Source organism: Pseudopipra pipra, chromosome 28 (assembly GCF_036250125.1).
Source record: "Pseudopipra pipra isolate bDixPip1 chromosome 28, bDixPip1.hap1, whole genome shotgun sequence".
NCBI classification, from domain to species: Eukaryota; Metazoa; Chordata; class Aves; order Passeriformes; family Pipridae; genus Pseudopipra; species Pseudopipra pipra.
Window position 1 is genome coordinate 3071501 of NC_087576.1, and position 26028 is coordinate 3097528.

At 51.2% G+C, this 26028-nt stretch overlaps 2 protein-coding genes across 5 annotated transcripts; one reads left to right on the forward strand and one right to left on the reverse strand.

Annotated features, from left to right (window-relative positions):
- The first annotated feature begins 6755 nt into the window (after window positions 1-6755).
- LOC135403674 (uncharacterized) lies at window positions 6756-15279 on the forward strand. The gene is made up of 8 exons (XM_064637900.1): window positions 6756-6896; window positions 7802-7863; window positions 8775-8928; window positions 9129-9385; window positions 10445-10530; window positions 11155-11279; window positions 11658-11760; window positions 11967-15279. The coding sequence occupies exons 1-8, from the start codon at window positions 6791-6793 to the stop codon at window positions 13759-13761; spliced, it is 2688 nt and encodes an 895-aa protein (XP_064493970.1). The 5' UTR covers window positions 6756-6790; the 3' UTR covers window positions 13762-15279.
- Window positions 15280-16275: 996 nt separating this feature from the next.
- On the reverse strand, window positions 16276-21805 carry LOC135403700 (uncharacterized). Of its 4 annotated transcripts, none has more exons than XM_064637955.1 (7): window positions 21515-21801; window positions 20884-20994; window positions 19743-19865; window positions 19422-19514; window positions 19235-19333; window positions 17767-17947; window positions 16276-16423 (listed from the first exon to the last, which is right to left on the reverse strand). In XM_064637955.1, the coding sequence occupies exons 1-7, from the start codon at window positions 21660-21662 to the stop codon at window positions 16360-16362; spliced, it is 819 nt and encodes a 272-aa protein (XP_064494025.1). In that variant the 5' UTR covers window positions 21663-21801; the 3' UTR covers window positions 16276-16359. The 4 variants fall into 4 exon arrangements, with proteins under 4 accessions (XP_064494025.1, XP_064494023.1, XP_064494026.1 ...); XM_064637953.1 differs by having other exon boundaries at window positions 20884-21174; XM_064637956.1 differs by lacking the exon at window positions 20884-20994 and having other exon boundaries at window positions 21515-21805.
- Window positions 21806-26028: the final 4223 nt, after the last annotated feature.

Sequence of the window (26028 nt, forward strand, 5' to 3'; positions counted from 1 at the left end):
GCCCGTGGAGCAGGATGGGCTTCAAAGTCCCTTTTCCATGAACTATTCCATGATTGTAAGGATTCTGCAGCCAAGGGATAAAATGGGTTTCTCTTTCTCCACTAAGACAGAGAAGAAGAGCAGCAGGAAGAAGAGCAGAGCAGGAGAAGAGCAGCACGACCCTGCTTGACCATCTCTGCAACTCCCTTCACCAAGGGGCAGCTGTGGCACTTCCAGGCAGGACTGGGGCTCCACCACTGGGAAAACTCGTGGGAAGAGACCCTTCCACTCCAAAAAAGCATCACTAGGTCAAGTGCAGGGAGGGAAGAGAACAATCCTGCCCGTTCCTTGCGTGGAATGAAGAGGGGAGAGCAGAAATCAGCTCTTGGCTCAGCTCCCCCAGGCAGCTTTCAGCAGACACATCCCCTGAGTCCTCCTTCCTTCCAAATCCCAGGAGGTCAAGTTGTATCCAGGCTTTTCCCCCTCCCCAATCATCCATTCCTTTCTTTAAGTGTGTGTCTGTGCACACACCAGGCAGGATTTCTCCAGGAAGAGCAGAAAAGTTGGACAATCATGAGAAATGAAAGCTGAAAATTCCTTTTATTCTGTAAAGACAAACATAACCACAAATGGGGTTAAAAATGCAGCCCAAGAGCACACAGAGGATTTCAGGCAGATGGAAGAGAAAGTGTTCTTTTTAACAAAATAGTAGCACAATAATGAACACTTTCTGCTCCCACTTGGACATTAATTGCTGCCAACTTTACCTGCATCACACAGAGGTCACACATCTTTCCTGAGGAGAACCAACCAGAGAATCCAAACTGAGCACTGCAACCTTAATTAAACGACTCAGACCAACAAATAAACAGCCAGAGAACTGTGGAACTTCAAAACTCCCCAATTAAAAATGCACACCCAGCTCAGGTCTGATGTGCTGGTTCACAGCTGAGACAGGACCTTCCACGCTGAGAAAATTCTGATTTATTTGGAAAGGACTGTGGAAACTCCCAAAACTTTTCCTTGTGCCTTCTTTTTTTTGTACAAAACTGGGGACAAAACCAAGCAGAAGTTCCAAAGTACTCCCAGCTGAAAGCCAAAAATGGGGTGCTGCTGCCTCAATAAATAAAATAGATAAATAAAATAAATATATTATTTATTATAAATAAAATAAATTTTATTTATCCAAAATAAATTCATTGTTCTGCCACGAGACTGGGGAGGAATTGGGGTGGAATGGAAGTGGTAGTTAAGTGGTGTGATGGAAGATGGTCCCACCTGTGATTCTCCAAGGAATTCCTGAGCATCACTCTGTTTTCATGACACAAAATGCCACATCCGTGGAGTGGGAACTCAGTGATATTTTTAATTTTTTTTTTTAAGATTTCGATAGAAAACAAACATCACCTCCAAAATATCTTTAATTTCAGTGGTGTTATTCACGTCTCAGACATTGGCAGTTCAGATAAGAACCCAAATAATGCCAAATTTCTGGCTGTGTTGATGCAGTTTTCCTTTTAATTTCATCTCATTCTCTGCAATTTATATAAAATAAAATCCCAATTCATTCCAGGTGGGAAAATGTTCTTTCTAAAAATCTAATTCTCTTGCCTGTTTTGAGGGAACTGGGCAGGAATTGCTGAAGCATTTTGAAGTTCTCCTGAATTTTGAAGCTCTAACAGTGCAGAACACCAGATGTATATTTTGCTTTTTGTGTCCCAGTTGCAGCAACATCATCCCCAGGCTTTGATTTATCCCCCCCAGCTCTCAGGGGGGGATAAATTTGAGCATTGATGGTGCTCCCGGGATAGTTAAATGCATTTTCAGCTCAAATCAGACACCAAAGGGTTCCCACCCTCTGAGATTCTTGGACTCAGCCCTAAAACCAGCCCGGGGAACACTGAGGAAATCCCACCTGCAATATCTGACTGAACAGAGTAAAACCAGCACCTCCTAACTTTCCACCTCCACGTAGACCCAACCCAACCCCTTGAGAATTATTTACTGATTTTAGTAATTCCCATGGATGTTATTAATTTGTCAGTGCCTCCAAAGGGAAGGGAAGTCTCTCTCGAGTAGTTCTGTGTTATACAAATTTATTATTACACTTAGGCCTGGCCTTTCTGGCCACTGTCCTTCTTTTTTTGTGGAAAATGAGGCATCTTCAGGAAACAAAATGTGATTTAAAGGGTGGCTGCAGCCGGTGGTGTCCGGGCTCCCTCTCCTGGCTCTTCCTTTGCCATGAAATGTTCCTGCTTTGCAGCTTTTCCTGCTGATTCCCGGCTCTCTCCCTGTGTGGTTTAACCCCCCACCGGGGTAGAACTGGGTTTAGATGTTTAAATATCCCAAATCAGGCCTGTCAGGAGGAGCAGCACCAGAGCTTTGCCTGGGGCTGCTCCCAAAGCCAGGGAATTCCTGCCCTCTGCCCACCCACAGGCTTTTCTACCTAATATTTGGGCTTTTTTTGGAGCCTTTTTGTTTCAAACCTCTTGTTCTGTCTTATGGAAGACAGAGCCTTTTTCTTAACAGTTTATACCATAAACCTCATGTTTTTTGTCACTTTTACAAAGACACCCCGACTGCACCAGAAAATGTGTGAAATGCTCAGTGTTTCTATATTTTAGATACCAAAACTTCCCCCAAAGCTCCAAGGCAGGGCCTGAATTGCCCTGTGATTTTTCTCTTCACATTTAAATTAGAGAAGTGTCCAAAAACACAAGGCATTTAGTCTAAAAATAAGGCCCATTCCTGTTCCTCCTGGTTCCCTCCTCACCCTGAGCTAATTGGCAGATGTTTTACTGTCCCGAGGTTTTATTAATGAGCAATATTTCACTTAGAGCTAATTAAAATCTCCAGGCAGACTCCACTTAGCAATAGAGATGTCGGGTAGGAAGAGAGCAGGTGAGCAGAAAGCCTAATAACCATCATTATTTTGTAGGGAAGGAGGAATGAGGGGCAATAAAGCCCCCACATCAGAGACTCATAAATACAAAACGCTGCAGAAAGTTGCCAGAGACGCTGAGTCACAAAATAATTCACTGGTGCTGCTTTAAAAACCTGGTTTTAAAGGTGTTATTCAGCAAAAGATGTCAAGATCCTGCTCTCAGGACGTGGCTGCTCTGCTGGGACAGGAGGATCAGAAGATTTGGGGGCTTCAAATTCTAGTTAAGGCAGATAAAATTATGGACATTTGTGCCAGTACATCACAAAACCAGTGGCATTTCTGACCACTTGGTGAGGGTTTGTCCTGATGCAGTTGAATTTTACTGCAAGAAAACTCAACAGGTTCAGTAATTAACTCTCTCCACGTTAATTGGCTCCCAATTAACCTGCCAGAAACATTATAGATGTCAGGGGCACGTTTAAAAATATACACCCTGATGCTTTAACCCATTGTGGAACCACAGCCTATAGCAAGATGGAGCTCAGTGAGACCTGAATCATCCCCCAGAATTATTCATTCAAAAATTCAAAATTCAAATTTGACAGCAATCAACATTTCACCAATTCATTAAACTATACAGACATTCCAAAGGTGACCTTGGAAATGCACCTTTGGGAACGTGCTGCTGGAATTCCCGGGGATGTGGTAAAAGAAAGCAGCATTCCAGCTGTTCCTGCACTCCTGCAGATCACAGATATTGCTCCATCACGCTCATCTGAACACTGACTTCATTTTAATTGGGCTCCTGTGCCTCATTTTTCCTCCTCCCAGTGAAAAATGTTGCTCCTTCTAAGAAGCTCCAGCACCTCCTCACATCCCCACCCTGCATTCCTTGTTAGAGCTCATTAGGCTGATGTTTTTAAGTTGTTTTAAATAATGTGATTCCCTCCTCAGAGCCGAGCAGGATGAAGGATTCACTTAAAAGGGAAAATTAAATCATGGAAAATAATAATTTACTGCACTTGCTCTGACAGGCAAGACATCAATTTACTGTTGTTCAGCTCGTGCTGTGATGGGGTTGGAAGTCGCCTTCTCCTCCCAAAACAACAAATGAGTTTTGATTTCTCTTCATTAAAGGCATCATTAATTCCTCCTCCTGGTTTCTGTTTGTTTTCCCTGCCATCCTCTGTGGTTCCTGTAAATTTAGCTCAGGCAGTGCATCCATCACATTTGTGGAACCAGCACTTGGAAACGGGAAGTTTTCCAGGGATTCTCCCTCCTGCACCATCCTGGGAGAGGGATGGGGCTGTTTGCTCACAACTTTTCACTGCTGCTCAAAGAGCCAGAGTAATTTGGAATTCAGCCTGAGCAGGGAGGCTGGGGGTGGGTTTTCCATGTTCCAAGAAACCAGGCCTTTCCCACTTTTCCTATAATTTGGATTTCTTTTTCTTTTTCAGCAATGGAAACAACTGCAGCCTGGCAGGGCCTTGTTTTAGGAGAGTATGGCTTTGTTGTGGTGGGATTAAATGTGGTCCAGGACAGAACCATCTTTAGCTGGTTGGAATTTCAGCTTTTAAAGACATTTTGTGCCCCTCAATCTGCTGTTCACCGAGTCCAAGCTGCTGCTGAATTGGAGAACAGGAGGATTTCCCCCTGGAACTTTGCAGCTTTCAGAGAATTCCCATTCAAAATGCAATATTTTACCCCAATTCACCCTGGTGAATCCATAAATATGCAACTGTGGAAACAACCACAGGTCCAGTGCTGGTTGCATTGTGTCCTCTATCTGTAAGAGTTTTACTGTTGAAGACATTTGACTCATTTTTTCTGTTATAAAAAAACCCAAACAAACCAACACACTTGGCTTTCTCTGGTGTTTTTTTTTTGCTTGTTGTGCAGCTGGAAGGACTCACAGCTTCTTTTGGAGTAAAAATATGTTATGATTGAGTGGGACATTATTAAATTATTATGACATTATTAATATTATGAAATTTTTAATATTATGAAATTATTAATATTGTGAAATCATTAATATTATGAAATCATTAATATTATGAAATCATTAATATTATGACATTATTAATGCTATTAAAAGACATCATATTTATACATCATATTTGGGAAGCTGAAGGAGGGAAGGAAAAGGCTGGTGAGGGGCAAACAGGGTACACACTCCCGGGCAAAACCTTCTGGCTTTGAATGGGAGTGTGGCAGCTCAGGTGAGCTCGTGCAGGCTTGCATTGCTCTTTCTTTACTCCTTCATTGCTCTTTCATTCCTCTTCCATCTCTGTGGCTTTCCCTCCAGCTCTGGGGGTTGTTTTCTGTCTCAGGGAGTGAGCACTGAACACCCTCCCAGATGTGGTGGTTTCTGAAGGTGAAGAAACAGCAGCAGCACTTTGAGGATGGTGGCAGAGGGGAACAAGCCCTTGTACTGCCCCCACCTCCTCCTGGGGTGAATTTAGGGCCTTTTTCCAGCAGCTGCAGCCTGTGAGTGTGTCTGGCACTGCTGCACAACCCCCAAACCCCTGCTCTCCCCCAGGCCGTGGTTTCCCTGCCCAGCTGGGCTGATGAGCCTTTATCTCCTCACAAGAACTCGTTGAGACTTCGCATTTGTGGAGTTCTTTGTAATAAAAAGCTTTGATGAATTATATCACCATATCCATGAATTATATCACTATATCTATGGGACTGACACTCTCTCCAGCTGCACCAGGAAGGGCAAACAGTGGGTTTGGAGGTTGCAGGAGCGTCCTCAGCTGTCACCTCAGCCCTGGGGATTTTTCTTTACGTCCTCTGTGCTCTGACCCTGAACAAGCCTTTCCTTTTGCTTCCCTCTCAGATTGCTTTAATGATTGCCCTCCTTCTCTTTAATCACTGGGTTTGATGTCCAGTTTATCCTCCCAAAATGCAGCAGCCCTGACTGCATCAGATCCCCTCCTCAATCCCCTGATCACTCCAGCCTAGAGGCAGATAAACTATCTCAGGTAGCCTTTGATGTCCTCCCAGCAGCAGCTGAATGCCATAAAGGATCCATCACCCTTTCCTTGGTGTCCAAAAGGTTTTGTTATTGAATATTTGGGAGGCTGGAGGTCACTCCAAATCATGATATTGTTCACTTCATAAGCCCATTTGATCCTGTCAGCTGGTGTTATGTGTTAAAGTTGTTCCTGAGGAGTCCCCAGCATTTATCAACTTCTCAGCCTTCAGCCCCTTTGCACCCTGGGCTTTGAGCACTGATTGATTCATTAAATGTCTCCAAAGTCAAGCCATTTATCTTTTCCACTGTATTTTATTGTCTCTATTCCCCCTGACTTACCAAGCTCCAGCACAACACCCAGTTCTGTTCACTGGAAGAATCTGTGGCAACACAGGGTGTATTTTTACAGACAAGAAAGAGGCACCTGCACCTGTTTTTACTGAGTATCCAAAACTGGGGGGTGTCTTATGGGAATTCTGGTGGGTTTTAGCTTGGCTGTGCTCTACTGCACACCCCATCCCTTGCACAGCCACGCAATTTTCAGCCCAAAGCACAATTCCAAGGTCCAAAGGATTATTTGTTGATTATTTTTTCAGAGTTTCCCAAGCACAACCCCTTATTTATATAATAAAAACCTCCAAAGTAGAGAGAACAGCATCACTTTTAAACCCCCAAAGGCCACATCTGGGAGACCAACGAGTTAATCTGAGGTCCAACCCCCCACTTTTGGCCTCCAAACCCACACTCCAAAATTCCAAGGTTGATGATTTTAAAGTCCAAAGCCCAGAGGGCCCAGAGCATTATTTTTAAGAGTCTGAGCAGGGAGGTTGGTGGCACTGTGATGTCACACTGAGTCTGTGACACGTGGGGACAAAAAGGGGCTGTGGGGTGGTGGCATCTGCACTCTGGAGGGCACAATCCACAGGGTGACCACCTTTGGCACTGAAAACATGGCTGTGGCCACTCAGGATCAAGCTGGCAACGTGAGCCAGACCAAGATGGACTTCTGGGATGGGATGGAGTCTGTCTTCATGATGCCCAACATCACCCCCACAGGTACAGGCACTGCAGGAGCATCACCAGGACCTGCCTTCCCAGCCCTGGGGACACCTGGGGACAGCAGGACACACACACCTGGCTGTTAAAATCATTAGAAATGCTGAATTAAGGTGCAAGTGAGACCAGATGCCAAAGTCAACAATATGGATTTTATTTAACAGTAAACTTGAGGCAGAGAAAGAAAAATAGAAAGAAAAAAGAAAAAGGAGGGGGGGGAAGAAAGAATGGGACAGAGAGAGATTAAGTAGAAAATATATCACCACTCCAGGGTATCCCGTGGTCCTCTTGGTCTTCTGGTCTTCTTGGTGGTGAGGGTCCCACAAAAGAGAGTCCAGTGGATTAAGATCACCAGGAGACTCCCAGGCACCTCCCTTGGGGGTGGGGGGAAGCTTTGCAGCCTCCTGTGACAGGATCTGGATTTGCTCCATCACGTGGATCTCCTGCAGTCCTCTGGTGGTGGGAAGGCTCAGGAATGAGTCAGGGGGGTCTTTGATGGTTTGTGACCCTTCTCACGTGAATGTCCTGTGTGTGTGTGACCTTCTGGGAGTGGAGTGGTTACTCCTTGGGTTTGGGGTGGAGAGATTTCACCATCACACCCAAACTCTTCTCCTCCATCACCCCACGAGCCTTGTTTCCTTCTCCTCAGGCCTGAGATAACTGGACAACAGTCTTACCTCAAGTTCTCATCACAGTCCCAGTTCCAGTCAGGAGGCACACTGGGGAGGGGGGTCCCAGACGGGCAGTGGCTTCCTTGCAGATTGACAAAAAGGCTTTCCACGACTTTGCCAATGTTTTAGACATTACCAGCACTTCAGTCCATCCCAAAGCCCCACAGCCAGGGGTGCTGGAGGGCTGAGAACCAGCAGGAGTAGAGCATAACTTGGCTTTCCCTTGCTTTCCAGAGCGAAGGGCTGTCTGGAGTGCAGTGTCCGGATACGTCCAACAGCAGCTCCTGCAGCACAAGGTGAGACAACACCTGCCTCCTGAGCACCCTCCTGGACAACCCCCACCTCCTGATCACCCTCCTGGACAACCCCCACCTCCTGAGCATCCTCCTGGACAAAACTCATCTCCTGAGCACCCTCCTGGACAACTCCCACCTCCTGAGCACCTCGTGGACAACCCCCACCTCCTGAGCACCCTCCTGGACAACCCCCAGCTCCTGATCACCCTCCTGGACAACTCCCACCTCCTGAGCACCCTCCTGGACAACCCCCAGCTCCTGATCACCCTCCTGGACAACTCCCACCTCCTGAGCACCCTCCTGGACAACATCCACCTCCTGAGAACCCTCCCAGACAACTCCCACCTCCTGAGCACCCTCCTGGACAACACCCACCTCCTGAGCACCCTCCTGGACAACACCCACCTCCTGAGTACCCTCCTGGACAACACCCACCTCCTGAGTACCCTCCTGGACAACATCCACATCCTGAGCACCCTCCTGGACAATCCCCACCTCCTGAGCACCCTCCTCATCTGCCCAGGGAAGTGGGGAGTCCCCGTGGACCTGGAGCGTGGTCTGCAGTTCCTTTGCCCTCCTCAGAAAGCAGGAAACCCCCATCAGAATCCCCCATGGAGGGACAGACGGGGTCTGTGCAGGGGTGGTGTCACCTCTGGGAGGGGGTGTTGTACCACAGGGCTGATCCTGATCCTTGGAGACCCTGGAGCTGCCTCTGCCCCCACCCCAGCACTGCTTGTTAGGCAGGGAAGTGAAAAGAGAACCCTTGGCATCTCCTCCCCAGGGCTGTCCCCGCTGTCCAGGCTCCCACTTCTGAGCAGTGGGAGCTGTCCAAGGTGCCGTCCCTGCGCGGAACCATTCCCAGCTCTTCCCTCTGACCACTCCTCACCTTTGGCCTTTCCCTCCTGCTGCAGGGGATCCGAGTTCCCACCCTTGGCTCCTTCGATGTGGTCCACACAGAGATCCCCGTGGGGGACAGGACTGTGACTCTCCAGAGGCCGGTGTTCCACCTGGCCAGGAACCTCGGGGGAGTCTCCAATCTCATGGACAACAACACTGACCTGACTGGTGAGACAGGGAGTGACTCCCTGGGCTCAGGGGGGATCACACTCCTGGTCTAGAAGCAAAGGGAGCAGGTCTGACCCCAGGTCTGACCCCAGGTCTGACCCCAGGGCCTCTCTGGGCGATGGCTGCAATAAACAGCCCTCGGGCAGCGCCTGTGGCCGGATCCTGCAGGAATTCCTCCCCTCTCTCCGGTGCTTTTCCAGGGGATAAGCCACTGGAGCCTCTGAAATACGCCCAGGTGGCCGTGGAGGCCTCTGTGTCCCGGAGGAAAGCAGAGAGCTGCATCCTGGGCACCACCTCCCTCCTGTACCACTGCCTGGCCAAGGGCGTGGGCGCCGCCTTCGTCCTCGGGGACGTGGGTGTGCTGCTCATCGAGGGCAGGAGGGCACACATGAGGTTCTACCCCGACTTCCTGGAGAAGATGGCTGGGAAGAAGATCCAGGACAGGGCTACAATGAAGGTGAGCCTTTTGTTTCCCCCCCTGCTTGGGCAGACCCTCAGCACCCTTTGACCTGGCCAGCTCTTCGACCACGGAGGGCTCCTGCTGCCCTGAGCTCCTCCAGTCCTGAGTGGACTCCTCACCAAGAGCCCAAGACCACAAGAAAAGGGCTTCTCCCCCTTTTTATGAACACAGGGGAAGGAAAAAAACCCTGAAAGACCAAAATAACAGAAGCAAAGCAGTATATATATATGCATTTATATTTATAAATATTTTTATATATTTATAAATATTTATATATTTATATAATATATATTTATATTTATATTTATTTGTTTATATATTTATATATTTATTTATACATATTTATTTATATATTTATTTATATATTTATTATATTTATTTTTATATATATACTTATAACAGAAGCAAAGCAGTACATATATACATTTATATTTATAAATATTTATATATTTATATATATTTATATTTATATATATTTATATATTTATTTTTATATATTTATTTATATATTTATTATGTTTATTTATATATATATTTATAACAGAAGCAAAGCAGTATATATATACATTATATGTATATTTACTCTTATTTACAGTTACAAAAACTATGTACATATAAAAAAGGGAACCCCAACCCCCCCCCCCAAAAAAAAAAAAAAAAAAGAAACAGAAGAACAGGTAGATGTGGCCAATAAAGAACTAGCAGAACAAAATCTTAATATTTTCCTTAAGAAAGCAAAGCCCACACCACCAGATCTCTCCTCTCAAATTGGGAAGAAGCAATAGGCTCTCAAAAACTCACAGGCCTGCACTCCCACACGAGAAATCCATGTGCAGAGAGGTTGCCTTTCTCCAACTCTGCTGGAAAAGATCTGCTTTCCAACTTCCTTCCCCCTTCTATTTACATTTCTGCTTACGTGAAGAACAGAATGGAGTGTTGGGATGTGGGTACTTCCTTAGCTTCGACCTGGTTGCCAGGAAAAGGCCTAAACCAAACCACTGCAGTGCCCTGACCATGTTGAGGGTGCCCTGGCATCTCCACCTTTCTCTGCTGCAGGTTCTCCAGCAGCTGGACCTGGTGGTGTCCCGGGACGTGCCCGTTGCTTCCCTGGCGCTCACGAGCCGTGTCCTCATCTTCCCTGAGTGAGTGTGGAGTTCTGGCAGCCTCGGGCTCTGCCTGAGACAACCAGCAGTGGGACAAGAGGGCAGAGCCTGGAGCTGCCCCAGGGCAGGTTTAGGTTGGCCATGGGGAAGAAGTTCTTCCCAGAGAGAGGGATCAGCCCTTGGAATGGGCTGCCCAGGGAGGGGGGGGAGTCCCCGTCCCTGGAGGGGTTTGAGCAGAGCCTGGATGTGGTATCAGTGCCATGGTGGGGGGACAAGGTGGGGTTGGGTCACAGGTTGGACTCGATGATCCCAGAGGTCTTTTCCAACCTGGTTGACTCTGTGATCCTGTGGCTCAGCTGCAGTTTGGGGGCAGTTTGTCCTCACGAACAGGGCAGTGCTGCTGTGGGGACGCAGAGCTGCCCCTCTCACCTGTGTCTGACCGGTCATCACTCCCGTGAGCAGACCTGAGGGGACACAGCAAGGATTTTAGGTGACACTTGCTTTCCTATCATGGCCAGGAATCCTTTCTGGGTGCTCCCATTTCCCAGGACAGTCCATAGGGATGGGGCACAGCTGACCTGGGAGAGCAGCCGGTGCCAAACTCTCCTGTGACAGGGGCTGGTGGTGCTGTGGCTCATTCTTGTGCCTCCTCTTTGCCTCCAGGCTTGAACCGGTGGGTCTGCCCCTGTCACTGCTCAGGGACCATCTCGGGGCCTGGAGAGATGTCCCTGGTGGGGACAAAGGGAAGCAAACAGAGAGTTTGCCACCTGTCGGGCGAGGCACGGAAGGTAAAGCAGCTCCCACCTCGTTTCCATAGCCAGGGCAGCTGGCTTCTGGGAGCTGATGGGACAATCCCCAGGGATGAGTGTCACAAGGGTCTGACTTGTGCCAAAGATGGTGCCAGCTCAGCACAGCCTCTTCTCCTCAGGTTGGTTCCACAAGAGCTCTGTGGAGGGAGGTGCCCGAGAGGCACATCCCTGGGTGCACCAGGAGGGTGGGGATCCAAAGGCTCTGGAAAGTTCCCTCTGCTTTTGAGAGAGGCTCTGTCGCCTCAGGGGCATCACCCAGCTCCCCTGAGTGGAGTGCTGGCACTGGGGTGGGTGCCAGGCCTCTGGAGACATCCCAGCTGTGCTCTTCTGACAAAGGTCTCTCCTTCCTGGTTCCAGGGAGATTCCCTGGCCTGGCCATGCCCTCTGGCTCCACCACTAAGGCAGGCAAGCAGCCCTGGCACGAGGGGGGTGAGGAGATGAAGGACAGCTCTGGGGTCAGGTGAGACTGGAGGCTCAGGGCTGCAGCCAGAGCCCCCCTTCCCCAGCACCAACCCCCTGAGGGACCTGCTGGATCCCCCATGGCACAGCCTGGCTGCTTTCCAGCCCCATGGGGACAGCCTGTGCCAGCCCAGGGGCCCAGCTCAGGGGGGTTCCTGTGGGCAGGATGTGGCCCCAGACCCCTCCCAGCCTCTTGTGTCCTTCCAGGAAGCTGCCAGCGATCCCAGGGGCTGCTGCTGCTGGAAAAAAGCAGCCTGGGACTGACCAAGCCAAGGGCAAACCCACCCCCAAGGGTCAAGGGTCAAAGCAGAGCCACGGAGAGGAAACAACCACTCAGAGGGGCAGGGCAGGAGGAGATGGAGAAGCAAAAGATCCTCTTGGAAGAGAAGGAGAAAAGAAAGTTCATCTTGGAAGAGAAGGAGCATCAAAAGATTCCCTTGGAAGAGAAGGAGAAAAGAAAGCTCATCTTGGAAGAAAAGGAGCATCAAAAGATTCCCTTGGAAAAGAAGGAGGAAAGAAAGTTCATCTTGGAAGAGAAGCATCAAAAGATTCCCTTGGAAGAGAAGGAGGAAAGAAAGTTCATCTTGGAAGAGAAGGAGCATCAAAAGATTCCCTTGGAAAAGAAGGAGGAAAGAAAGTTCATCTTGGAAGAGAAGGAGCATCAAAAGATTCCCTTGGAAAAGAAGGAGGAAAGAAAGTTCATCTTGGAAGAGAAGCATCAAAAGATTCCCTTGGAAGAGAAGGAGGAAAGAAAGTTCATCTTGGAAGAGAAGGAGCATCAAACAGTTCCCTTGGAAAAGGAGGAGAAAAGAAAGTTCATCTTGGAAGAGAAACATCAAAAGATTCCCTTGGAAAAGAAGGAGAAAAGAAAGTTCATCTTGGAAGAGAAGGAGAAAAGAAAGTTCATCTTGGAAGAGAAGGAGAAAAGAAAGTTCATCTTGGAAGAGAAGGAGCATCAAAAAGTTCCCTTGGAAAAGAAGGAGGAAAGAAAGTTCATCTTGGAAGAGAAGCATCAAAAGATTCCCTTGGAAGAGAAGGAGAAAAGGAAGTTCATCTTGGAAAAGAAGGAGAAAAGAAAGTTCATCTTGGAAAAGAAGGAGAAAAGAAAGTTCATCTTGGAAAAGAAGGAGAAAAGAAAGTTCATCTTGGAAGAGAAGCAGCATCAAAAGATTCCCTTGGAAGAGAAGGAGAAAAGGAAGATCTTCCTGGAAGAGAAGGAGAAAAGGAAGATCTTCCTGGAAGAGAAGGAGAAAAGGAAGATCTTCCTGGAAAAGATGGAGAAAAGAAAGATCTTCCTGGAAAAGAAGGAGAAAAGGAAGATCTTCCCGAAAAAGAAGGAGAAAAGGAAGATCTTCCTGGAAAAGATGGAGAAAAGAAAGTTTCTCCTGGAGGAAAAAGAGAAAAGAAAGTTCGTCTTGGAAGAGAAGGAGCATCAAAAGATTCTCTTGGAAAAGAAGGAGAAAAGAAAGTTCGTCCCAGAAAAGAAGGAGAAAAGAGAGTTTCTCCTGAAAGAAAAGGAGAAAAGAAAGTTTATTCTGGAAGAAAAGGAGAAAAGAAAGTTTATTCTGGAAGAAAAGGAGAAAAGAAAGTTTCTCCTGGAAGAAAAAGAGAAAAGAAAGCTCGTTTCAGAAGAGGAGTGAAATATTCCCTCGGAAGAGAAGGAGAAAAGAAACTTCTTCCCAGAAGAGAAGAAGAGAGGAAAGTTGCTCTTGGAAGGGTGTCCCTGCCATGGAGTGCCCAGGCCTGGGAGCCTGAGGGTTCCACCTCCAGGGTCTCTGTCGTGCTGGCACCAGGCCCTGAGCCAGCCCAGGGGCTCAGACCACGGCCTGAGGCCTTCTGGTCGGTGCTGAAGGAGCCCCAGAAGAGCATTTTGGCAGGATACAGGTTGGAGCCCGCCCTGTTTGTGCCCCCCCTGCACCCCGAGGGGCCCCCAGCTCTGAGGTCCCCCGTGCTGAAGAAGACAGAGGTGGTGGCCAGGGGGCTGTGGCCGTGGATGGAGTGACAGGGCCGGGCTGGGCAGCTCCTGGGGTGGCAGAACTGGGACGTGACTGGAAGTGCTGCCATTCCAGGGGCTGCTCCCTGCTGGGAATGCAGAGGCAGAGGGGGGATCTCCAGGGGTCTCTTGGCTCTGATGGATTTCAGGGTCAAGGTGTCCTGCCCTGAAACCATCTGGGGGGCTGGAGGGCACAGCCAGGAGTAGGGAGCCTCCCATGATGTGGGATTGCCAAAGGAACCCAAAGCCCAGCCCCAGTGCTGCTGCTGGCAGGGGTGAGACCATGCAAGGAAGAACAGAGTGGCTTGGGTTTGGTTTGAGACCTGGCAAAAAGCTGAATTGACTCTAATTGACCAATTGAGCCTCATTTGGAGAGTCCAAAGGCTCATTGTTGAGCCCAAACCCAGGTCAGGGGCTGATCCTCCTCTTTAGGATTCATGTTCTGCCATTTGGAGAGCTCAGAGCTTCTTCTGAGCCTCCAGCAGTGTCTGCCCAGCAGCCTGTGAGGGGTCATTGGACCAGGGCAGACCTCTGAGGAGGCAGGTGACTGATATGGGATCAATCCACCCAACCTCGAGGCTTTCCATGTTGAAAATTTCCTATTGGAAAGTGTCCCAGGGGATTCTTGATCTTTGACACAAACACCTGGAAATGTGAGGCTGCAGGATGACCTTCCCCTGATCCCAGTGGCTGTGGGGTCAGTCAGAGACAGACCCTAAAAATTCTGCCCAGGAATTTCTTTATTCTTATGAGATATCAGCTTGTGCTAATAGATATAACCATTGATTGTGTTAATAAACCTCTAAAAAGGGGATGAGAGCTCAGTGTTGAACATTTTTGTGACAAAATCTGAGTCAGTTTGAAGCAGCAGCTGGACTGTGTTTGGATATAATCCCATGTCCTGTGGATGTCAGGAGCATGGACATTATCCTGGCTCATTTAATGTGCTCCAGTGCCCCCATGTCACTGCTCTGCAGAACCCCCAGCGTTGCTGAAGTGCTCTGTTAGAGAAGAGTTGTGATCCTTCAGCTTTTGAAATCCCTTTGGATCCCTGCAGAGGTGGAAAGCAGGTGCAGCACAGGAGTTGTGCTCACTGTCCCCACACACAGTCCCAACCCCCCCTGTGAGCCCCCAGTTTGTAAAGACACAATTCCAACCCTCTCCAGCTGTTTGGAGGGAAAGTCTGGAAGAACTTTCCCAGGATGAGGGGGTTTCAAGGATCCCTCTCCCAGCAGGCTGGAGATGAGCTCTGGGATTGCCCTGGGCAGGCAGTTCTGCTTCCCACCACCACCCTGGGGAGGCTTTTATTAGCTGAAAACCCCCAAATTAACAAATACCACCCATTGCTCTATTGCCCAGCCCATCCCTTGCACAGCCCATCCCTTGCACACCTGCACTACCAACTTCTGCTCCTTCAGCCCCTTTGCACACTGATCTTTAAGCACTGATTGATTCATTAAATGCCTCCAAAGTTAAATCAGTTTAAGCACTGATTGATTCATTAAATGCCTCCAAAGTCAAGCCATGGATCTTTTCCACTATATTTTATTGTCTCTTCTCCCTGCCTTACAAACCTCCAGCACAGCCCTGAGTTCTGGTCACTGGAAGAATCTGTGTCAGTCCAGGGTGTATTTTTACACAGAAGAAAGAGGCACCTGCTTTTCTGCACTATTTCAAGTTGCAGTGTGTCTTATGGGAATTCTACTGGGGGGTTTTTTTTGGAGTAGCATTTATTTGCAATTCAGATGTTCACCCAGTTCTGTTATTCAGCCCTGGTTTTGTTAGGCTTCACATTTTTAACTCAGTTATGTTATGTATATTTAGGTAGGTAATGTGTCAGGAAGGAGAACATATGAATACACACAATTTCTGCTGGTAAAAATCAACAGAAACGCTCAAAGCTTTGAAAACCAGCTTCTCCTGCCACTGCCTACCCACCATCTCGGAATCATGGAATGGTTTGGGTTGGAAGGGACCTCAAAGCTCATCCAGTGCCATCCCTTCCATGGTCAGGGACACCTTCCACTGTCCCAGGTTGCTCCAAGCCCCGTCCAACCTGGCCTTGGACACTTCCAGAGATCCAGGAGCAGCCACAGCTTCTGTGGGCAACCTGTGCCAGGGCCTCCCCACCCTCCCCATAAAACATTTCTGCCTTGTGTCCCATCTGACCCTGCCCTCTGGCAGTGGGAAAACCTCCCCCTGGTACCAGGCATGGCAGAGCCTGGTACAAAACTCTCTGCACCTTTCCCAGAAACCCTTTATATGCTGAAAGGTCGTAACAAGGTCTCCTGGAGCCTTCTCTCCTCCAGGCTGGACACCCCCAGCTCTCTTGGGGTTTCTGTACAGGGCAGTTGGATCATTTTGGAGCCTCTTCTGGGCCTGGTCTAACAGAGCCGGGTCTTGCCTGTGCTGGGGGCCCCTGAGCTGGACGTGGGTCCAGGCAGAGTGTGGAGAACAGAGCAGGGGGCAAGAATTCCTTCCCATCCACAACTTCCACCCAGACAATTATGCTGCTTCTCCTCATTTTATTCTTATTCTTTTTATTCTTCTTCTTATCGCTACTATGATTATTTTATTATTATTCTTCTCTTTACTATTATTCTACTGCTAAATCTCCACCTCCTCCCGGCTGCCCAGGGGCCGGAAACGGGCTCTCCAAGTTGCCAGGTGCCTGTGGAGAGAGGGAGCTGCTGGAGCCCTGCCATGTCCGGGCTGTGGGGAGGGGGGGAGGGGGCACAGCAGCTCTGGGCATGCCGTGGGATGTGGGCATGCTGTGGGATGTGGGCACCCCTGGGATATGGGCACCCTGTGGGATATGGGCACCCCTGGGATGTGGGCACCCTGTGGGGTGTGGGCACCCTGTGGGATATGGGCACCCTGTGGGATGTGGGCACCCCTGGGATGTGGGCACCCCTGGGATGTGGACGCACTGTGGGGTGTGGGCACCCTGTGGGATGTGGAAACCCCGTGGGATGTGGGCACCCTGTGGGATGTGGGCACCCTTGGGATGTGGGCACCCCTGGGATGTGGACACCCTGTGGGATGTGGGCACCCTGTGGGATATGGGCACCCTGTGGGATGTGGGCACCCCTGGGATGTGGGCACCCCTGGGATGTGGACAGCTCGTGGGATGTGGGCACCCTGTGGGATGTGGGCACCCTTGGGATGTGGGCACCCCGGGATATGGGCACCCTGTGGGGTGTGGGCACTCCTGGGATATGGGCACCCCGTGGGATGTGGACACCCTGTGGGGTGTGGGCACCCCGTGGGATGTTGGCACCCCTGGGATGTGGGCACCCCTGGGATGTGGGCATCCTGTGGGATGTGGGCACCCTGTGGGGTGTGGGCACCCTGTGGGATGTGGGCACTCCTGGGATATGGGCACCCCTGGGATGTGGGCACCCCTGGGATATGGGCACCCCTGGGATGTGGGCACCCTGTGGGATGTGGGCACCTCTGGGATGTGGGCACCCTTGGGATGTGAGCATCCTGTGGGATGTGGACACCCTGTGGGATGTGGGCACCCTGTGGGGTGTGGGCACCCTGTGGGATGTGGGCACTCCTGGGATATGGGCACCCCTGGGATGTGGGCACCCCTGGGATATGGGCACCCCTGGGATGTGGGCACCCTGTGGGATGTGGGCACCTCTGGGATGTGGGCACCCTTGGGATGTGAGCATCCTGTGGGATGTGGACACCCTGTGGGATGTGGGCACCCTGTGGGGTGTGGGCACCCTTGGGATATGGGCACCCTTGGGATATGGGCACCCCGGGATATGGGCACCCTTGGGATGTGGGCACCCAGCTGCACAGGGGAGCTGTGGGCACAGAGAGCTCCGGGCAGCAAACGGGGCATCAGCTCCCAGCCCAAATCTGCGCTGAGTTTGGGCAGTGACCAACTGGGCACCCAGAGCTGCACAGCTCGAGACACCCCACGGCTGGCACAGCCACCCAAGACTTGTTTGCCAACCCCTTCCTCCCACAGCACATCCTTTGCCCCCACCCCTCGCTCACCCCTGGATGTCCTTTGCCCAGGCAGGGACCACCAGGCAGAGGAAGAGCACGGTGAGCACCCCGGCCACGGCCACCAGGCAGTTGCTGAGAAGGACCTTCCTGCTGGTCTCAGCATCCACTCTGTGTGCCCTGCCCGCCACAGCCTTCGGGTTGGTCCTGCCCAGCCTCCTCTTGTCCACACCTGGAGGAACAACTGTGCCCGTCAGTGTGTCCTGCTCACCCCTGGCAACCCCATGGGAGGGCTGACACTGCCAGGAAAGGTCCTTGCCCACTTTGTTGCCATCTCTGAAGGAGGGAATACCCTGAGTGGCAACGTTTCCTGGCTGCAGTGGAAGCTGTGATGGGAACAGTTCCAGGAGTGGAGAAAAACATACAGCAATTGAGAGGATTTTATTACATGGCCCTTACAGTTATTATATGGCCCTTACAGTTATTATATGGCCCTTACAGTTATTATATGGTCCTTACAGTTATTATATGGCCCTTACAGTTATTATATGGCCTTTACAGTTATTATATGGCCCTTACAGTGATTATATGGTCCTTACAGTTATTATATGGCCCTTACAGTTATTATATGGACCTTACAGTTATTATATGGCCCTTACAGTTATTATATGGTCCATAGAATAAAATCCTGCTGTATGTTTTTCTCCACGCCTGGAACTGTTCCCATCACAGGAAGCCAAGGGAACTCCCAAAGGCCTTGCAAGTCTGTGCTCTCTGAGCCTCTCTCTCTCCTCTCAGCCTTGCTCACACTCTGCAGTGGCCACAATCCAGTCCTCCCAGTGTCTGCCCTCGCTCCCTGTTCCTGGGCATCCTTCACATTTGCCCACAATGTCTCCTGTGCTCTCCTCCCTCCCCTTTCCAGGCTTGGTTGGTGCTGCCTGGATGGAGATCTCTGACCCTGGGGGACACGTTGTCCCCCTGCACAGGACTCAGGGGGCAGACACAGAGCACGTGGTTTCCCTTTCTGCAGCACAAGCAGTGCTTGCCTGCCCCCAATTTTCTGGCCTTGTCTCTCCAGGCTGGGGCCCCTGGCAGGGCTGCTCCCTGCTTGGATAGTTTGGGAAACATTCCCCTAGCCTGGCATGGGGGCTGCTGGCACTGCCAAGGGTCAGGGAAAGGTGAAGCCTCAGCATGGCTCAGGCACAGAGGCTGCAGGAGGATCGTGCAGGGTCCCCCTGCACTCCCTCAGATCCCAGGAGGGATCCCTTCTGTCGTGCCAGGGCCTCCAGGGCCTCCTGGCACGCTCTGGGGTGCAGGTGCTGCAGGAGGGATGTTCCAGGATCCAGAGTCACATTTCCCATCACCTGCTGAGCGGGGTCCCAAGAGGGCAAAGCTGTGAAATCCCTGGGAACAGGGTGTGGGGGGCAGAGAGCATCTCCCACATGCCCAGAGGGTCCCAGAGTGTGTCCCTGGCACGGCCACACCCTCCCCCCTCGGGTGGCCGAGGGACAGTGATTACCTGACCCTCCTGTTGGCTGAGCAGCCCCCGGCTTTTCCCCAGGGAATGGCACCTCCTGATGGCCTTCCTGAGGTACCTCCACAGTCTCGAGCTCCACAACTTCAGAGAGAAAGTGCATCGGTTCAGTTCCAAGTCCCTGTTCCTCAGTGGGATCCCAAGCCCAGCTCCCAGTTCCACCTGTACCCACCATCAGGCATCTCCTTCAGGGCACCCAGGACCTCAGTCAGCGTTTCTTCCAACTGCCAGTAAATGTCTCCAGGTTCAGTTCCGTTCTTTGGACCTTAATGGAAAGAATAAAAAATTTCTGCCACAGCAAACTGTGGAAGCAGTGCCTGGGCTGTGCTGTCAGTCAGGACTGAGATGCTGGGAAAGCCCTCCCTGTGTCCACAGCTGACACCAGACCCCCACAGGGAGCTGTTGTCACACCCTGGGGCACCCCCTGTGCTGCCTGAACCCCAGAACAGGGAGGGGATCGTGGAGCAGGACAGGCAGGGCTGGGTTCTCTCACCTGCAGGAGATGCCTTGCTCACAGTTGGGCTCTGAGCTGGCAGTTCCCAAAGGGAGGACGTATCCATGTGACCTCCAGGAGAGCCAGATCCAGAACCTTCAGCTCCATTGCCTCCAGACACGTCTGTGAACATAACAGAGATGCTCAACTGGAATATTTCCATGTAGTTCCCCGGATCTGACTGCAGTGACTGTTGTTTGGACATGGAATGGCTCCATGGCACTGCCTGTCCTGTTCAGACATGGAATGGCTCCATGGCAGTGTCTGTCCTGTTCAGACATGGATGGCTCCATGGCAGTGTCTGTCCTGTTGTTCTGACATGGATGGCTCCATGGCAGTGTCTGTCCTGTTGTTCTGACATGGAATGGCTCCATGGCAGTGTCTGTCCTGTTGTTCTGACATGGATGGCTCCATGGCAGTGTCTGTCCTGTTGTTCAGACATGGATGGCTCCATGGCACTGCCTGTCCTGTTGTTTGGACATGGAATGGCTCCATGGCAGTGTCTGTCCTGTTGTTCTGACATGGATGGCTCCATGGCAGTGTCTGTCCTGTTGTTCTGACATGGATGGCTCCATGGCAGTGTCTGTCCTGTTGTTTGGACATGGATGGCTCCATGGCAGTGTCTGTCCTGTTCAGACATGGAATGGCTCCATGGCAGTGTCTGTCCTGTTCAGACATGGAATGGCTCCATGGCACTGCCTGTCCTGTTGTTCTGACATGGATGGCTCCATGGCACTGCCTGTCCTGTTGTTTGGACATGGAATGGCTCCATGGCAGTGTCTGTCCTGTTGTTTGGACATGAATGGCTCCATGGCAGTGTCTGTCCTGTTGTTTGGACATGGATGGCTCCATGGCAGTGTCTGTCCTGTTGTTTGGACATGGTTGGCTCCATGGCAGTGTCTGTCCCTCCCCCTCTGCAGCCCCAGGTGTGGGTCAGGACTGACCAGTGACCCCTGTGGTGTTGGGGGAGCTCCAGTGCAGGGTCCAGCTGAGAAGCTGGGAAAGCTTCCCCTTTGTCCACAGCTGACAGCAGAGCCCCACAGGGAGCTGTTGTCACACCCTGGGGCACCCCCTGTGCTGCCTGAACCCCAGAACAGGGAGGGGATCCTGGAGCAGGACAGGCAGGGCTGGGGTCTCTCACCTGCAGGAGGTGCCTCGCTCACAGTTGGGCTCTGAGCTGGCAGTTCCCAAAGGGAGGATGTATCCATGTGACCTCCAGGAGAGCCAGATCCAGAACCTGCATCTCCATTGCCTCCAGACACGTTGGGGAACAGAACAGAGATGCTCAACTGAACTATTTCCTCGTAGTTCCCTGGATGTGACTGTTGTTTGGACATGGAATGGCTCCTTGGCACTGTCTGTCCCTCCCTCTCTGGAGCACCGTGCTGGAAGGTGCCTGAGCCATCATGATCCAAACTGAACAGTGCAGGAGCTGTCAGGAGAAAGAGTTTCTGCAGCTCACAGCAGCCCTGAGCTCAGCCCCAACCCCGCTGGTGTTGCAGTGACCCTTGGAAGCAGCTCGGGGTCAGGGAATCCGGGACAGCGTGCTCCCTATATCCCAGTGCCCTGGGGCCATCCCTGAGCCCCACCCATTCCTTCTCTGCTCTGCTCCGTGACTGCCCAAGAAATGATTGTCAAATTTCATATCAAATTTCGTATCAACAGAAGATTGGGACCGAAATGCTCGTTCAAGGGATGACCTGCAAGACCTGACAGGCCCTGTGGGATCTGTGGGGGCCGTGCTGGGCACAGGTCCTTCCCGGCCCACCTACCTGCTCCCAGCGTCCCTGACTTATCCACCTGGCCCCTCGTGGTGATGTGGGCATACAGGGCCACCAGCACTGCCAGGGCTGCAAAGGCTGCCAGGGCTTTCAGCCCCACCAGGAGGACGCGGCCGAGGGGGGCCCGTCGCCCCTGCATCGTCACCGCTGCCACTGCAGGTGCCACCAGAGCCTCCAGCGCCACTGCTGCGGCACTGCCACTGCTGGAGTGGTGCCCACAGCACCTTCCCCACGCTGGAAACCACGGCCTGGCTTTGTGACCTCCTGGGGGGTTCCACGGCCAACGTTCCGCCGCCTCCGGGGGAGCCTCCAACGTTCCACGGGCACAGCCCTGCCCGGCACAGCCCGGGGGAGCTGCTCCAGGAGACTCTGCACGGAGCTCCCGGGACTCCACCTCTGCCCAGGGCAAACATGGAGGTGTTGGGTGGCTTCCAGTGCGGCCCCAGCCCTGGGAGATGGTGCAGGGCCTTGATTTGGAGCCGTGGGAGGACACTGAGGGCACTTGGTGTGTTCAGCTGGAGCAGAGGAGGCTGAAGGGAGATCTCACTGCAGTTCCAATTCCTGGGCAGGGGCAGAGGAGGGGCAGGGACTGAGCTCTGCTCTGGGGGGACCAGGGACAGCAGCCAGGGAATGGCTGGAGCTGTGCCAGGGCAGGCTCAGGTTGGACCCCAGGGAAAGGTTCTTCCCCCAGAGGCTGGTTGGGCACTGCCCAGGCTCCCCAGGGCAGTGGGCACAGCCCCAAGGCTGCCAGAGCTCCAGGAGGGTTGGGATGATCCTCTGGGGCACAGGGGGTGACTCTGGGGCTGGGCCTGTGCAGGGCTGAGGGTTGGACTGATGATCCTTGGGGGTCCCTCCCAGCTCAGCACATTCTGTAACACGGACCAAACACCTCCTGGAGCTCCCTCAGAGGAGTCCTGGGCTGGCACCTGGGAACTCCTCTGCCTCCAGAGGAGGTGAAGCTGCAGATGCTTGGCATCAGCAAGGATGCCAAGGAGTCCATGGCATCTCCAAGGAGTCCTTGGTAGCTTCCAGGCCCAGAGTTTGTTTCCATCACTGTAGAAATGCTGGTTCTCCTGGCTGAAAAGGCTCTTGGAAAACTTCCCTGTCAGATTTACCACATTGGCTCACTGTATCAGAGACCAGAGAAGGTGATTTTGCATTGAACATTATTAAAATATTAACATGTTATTAAATATTAACGTGTTTACACAGCAGTGTCAGCCTACAGTTGTGCACAGCCCTGGAGTATCCCTTAACTGCTGCCTGGTTTTCCTCAGCAGGATTCCAGCCTTTCTTTCTCCCAGCACAGATGCAGTTGGTGACTGGAATGCTCCCAGTCTGTTTTGGGGCTCTGTCAAACAAGCTCCTTCAAGCAACACTGCTTTTCAGGTGTTTTGAGCAATTTTGTGCTGAAACAAAGCCACAGCCCTCTGAGGGCACTGCTGCTGTCCCAGCTGGGCAGAGAGGATCCAGGAGAGGTGCTGCCAGCCCTGGCACAGCTCAGCTGCCAAGATGGGCCTGGCTTTTAGAAAAAATCTCTGAGTAGGTACCTAATCCTCTCGGGGATCTACTTGAGGGAAGGTTTTGGCAAAAAAAGCCACACAGAATGAGCTGGTTTCATGTTAATCCTCAAATGTGTCTGTGTTCAGTGGTGAACCTCAAGTCCTGTTTTGGAGTGACACAGGTGGGGCACGAGGCTTGATCAAACATGTGATCACACCCTGAAACTTGTGGCAAATATCAGCTGGAAGGCACCAAAAATGAAGCTTTAGGTTGGACAGCACCCCTGGTTTTCCTGCAGGGCAGTTCTCAGAGGGAAGCTCAGAGTTCCAAAGGTCAACTGCTCGTCTAAACTCCTGGAGAATTGTCACCAAAGGGAAGCTCTGCTGGGCAGAATCACCCAGTGTAGCCTGAAGAGCTAATCAATTCAATTCAATGCATCTCACTCTGCCTGCAGGAGTGAGGAGCAATCTCATCAATGTTTCTGGTGGAAGGGGGGGTGGTACCTTTTAAATTCAGGGTGTGGAGAGGAAGCTCCATCTCTTGGCAGCGGGGCCTGGGGAGAGCCAAAGCTTGTGCTGTGACTCCAATGTACAGGTAAGGTTTGATCCTGAGAAAATACTCATTATGCAAGTTATATTTGCTCTAATCTGACTTTGCAGTGGTGCTGCCCTTGCCCATCACCTCTGAACCTTTCTCTCTGAGTTCAGGATTATATTAAGGACAGCTGGGGGCAGCACAGAACCAGAGATCTGTCCCTGCTGCTCACATTCATCTGCCTTTGGTCAGCGTGGGAGGATTTAGCCATTCAGGGAGAAAAAGAATTAATCACTTTGATAAAATCCAAGTTGGTTTGCGTGGACTTGCTCTCTGGGCAGTGTTGTCCTTTCCCTTATCTAAGGCACAACATTGCATCACTCTCCTGTTCCTCCTGTGGTGATCTTGGGGGATGTTCCTTGCACTGGGTAAATATTTAAGAACCATGATAAAAATCCATTTTGTTTAATTAGTGCTTAAATTATGCTGGGAATTACCCTGAGCCCAGTACATTTGTTTCCACAGTGAGTACTTGCAAGTCTGTGTGAGTCTGAAAAGTCTGATGTGATAACAGAGTCAGTCAGAGCCCAGAGGGCTGCAGGACTCCAAATGCAGATTATTTAGAGTGGAAATGCCAGGGAGGGACCCTCCCAGCTGAACAGCCCAAATTCACGTGTTGGGAATGGGAACCACAGAAGATTTCTTCCCGAATTCTCAGCTTTGCTGCAGCGGGGATTTGCTGCGGAACACTTGACAAATTTGTGTAGCCTCAGAGGTTGATAATGGATGATCTAATCTCATGTTCGTGGCAGGGAAATAAAAATCAGGGCTGCTGGAAGGTCGACAGCAAACCTTTCTGTTCTCGTGCCTGTCACTGCTCTGTGATGTTTTAGCAAATGTTAGGAAATAAATTCAGGTTTTGATCCCGGTTTAATACGATTTAAATGTAATGTATCCATCCTCTTGATCTTTGTTTGCATTTAAGGCAAGGTGATGGGAAGGAGAACAGAAGCACTGGCTTGTAAAAATTATTGCCTTTAAAATTTTCCATTTCCAAATAACATTTCTACCAAAAGACACTTCTAATGGGGGAGGGGGAGAGAAAATGTTTTCCTCCCCCATAATTAGCACTAGAGCACTGAAAAATGCACTATTTCCAAGTGATTTGTGTTTAAGGGCTCAAGAACATTTTAAATGTCATAGTTTTTTGAGAAGGCAGGATGGAGAACATGTTTGTGTAGGGTTGCCAGGCGGTGTTTACTAAACCAGGTGAGGATGTTGTTTTGCCTCTACGTTTATCCAAGCACAGACTGCAAAACCCTTTTTCTGGGGCATCATTTTCACCAAAACCCCTCTGCAGAGGCCCAGGAGTTGCAGAATTCCCTGCAAAGCAGAGGAGTCGTGCTTTGCTTTGGACTTTAGGGCTGGTGAAAGAATCCCAGCGTGGTTTGGGTTGGAAGGCACCTTCAAATCATCCCATTCCACCCCTGCCGTGGGCAGGGACACCTTCCACTAGCTCAGGTTGCTCCAACCCGGCCTTGGACACTTCCAGGGATGGGAAAAAAAGGCTTTTTATTTGGCTTAATTAAAGAACAAGGTTTTTTCTTTGGCTTTAGCACTAGGTGGGGCTGAAGGACTAAAGAAGGAGTGAAAAAACACCGGCTGAGCCCCGGGATGTGGGAAAAAACCCGGGAAAAGAGGAGGCAATGGATCTGTTGGAGCCCCTCCACTGCCAGCCTGGTGACAGAAAGCAGAGGGTGACTCTGTGGGTGGGGGGTTGGCAGCACTCCTGGAAGGCCAGGGATGTGCTGGGAGATGGTTGGCACCTGGAATCCACAAGCAGGGCACTCCTGGAGGGCAAGGGATGTGCTGGGAGGTGGTTGGCACCTGGGACTCATGGACAGGACAATCCTGGAGGGCCAGGGATGTGCTGGGAGGTGGTTGAACCTGGAACCCATGGACAGGACACTCCTGGAAGGCCAGGGATGTGCTGGGAGGTGGTTGAACCTGGAACACATGGACAGGACACTCCTGGAAGGCCAGGGATGTGCTGGGAGGTGGTTGAACCTGGAAACCACGGGCAGGGCACTCCTGGAAGGGCAGGGATGTGCTGGGAGGTGATTGGCACCTGGAACCCATGGATAGGACACTCCTGGAAGGCCAGGGATGTGCTGGGAGGTGGTTGGCACCTGGAACCCACAGGCAGGGCACTCCTGGAAGGCCAGGGATGTGCTGGGAGGTGGTTGGCACCTGGAATCCATAGGCAGGGCACTCCTGGAAGGCCAGGGATGTGCTGGGAGGTGGTTGGCACCTGGAATCCATAGGCAGGGCACTCCTGGAAGGCCAGGGATGTGCTGGGAGGAGGTTGAACCTGGAACCCATGGGCAGGGCACTCCTGGAAGGCCAGGGATGTGCTGGGAGATGGTTGGCACCTGGAATCCATAGGCAGGGCACTCCTGGGAGGCCAG

Coding starts and splice junctions, on each gene's coding strand:
- LOC135403700 (XM_064637953.1), bottom strand. CDS start 21,662: ATGCAGGGGCGACGGGCCCCCCTCGGCCGCGTCCTCCTGGTGGGGCTG. Junction 21,175..21,514: donor GTCAGGGACGCTGGGAGCAG/GTAGGTGGGCCG, acceptor TTCTCCTGACAG/CTCCTGCACTGTTCAGTTTG. Junction 17,948..19,234: donor TCAGCCAACAGGAGGGTCAG/GTAATCACTGTC, acceptor TTGTTCCTCCAG/GTGTGGACAAGAGGAGGCTG.
- LOC135403674 (XM_064637900.1), top strand. CDS start 6,791: ATGGCTGTGGCCACTCAGGATCAAGCTGGCAACGTGAGCCAGACCAAG. Junction 6,897..7,801: donor GCCCAACATCACCCCCACAG/GTACAGGCACTG, acceptor CTTGCTTTCCAG/AGCGAAGGGCTGTCTGGAGT. Junction 10,531..11,154: donor CGTGTCCTCATCTTCCCTGA/GTGAGTGTGGAG, acceptor CTTTGCCTCCAG/GCTTGAACCGGTGGGTCTGC.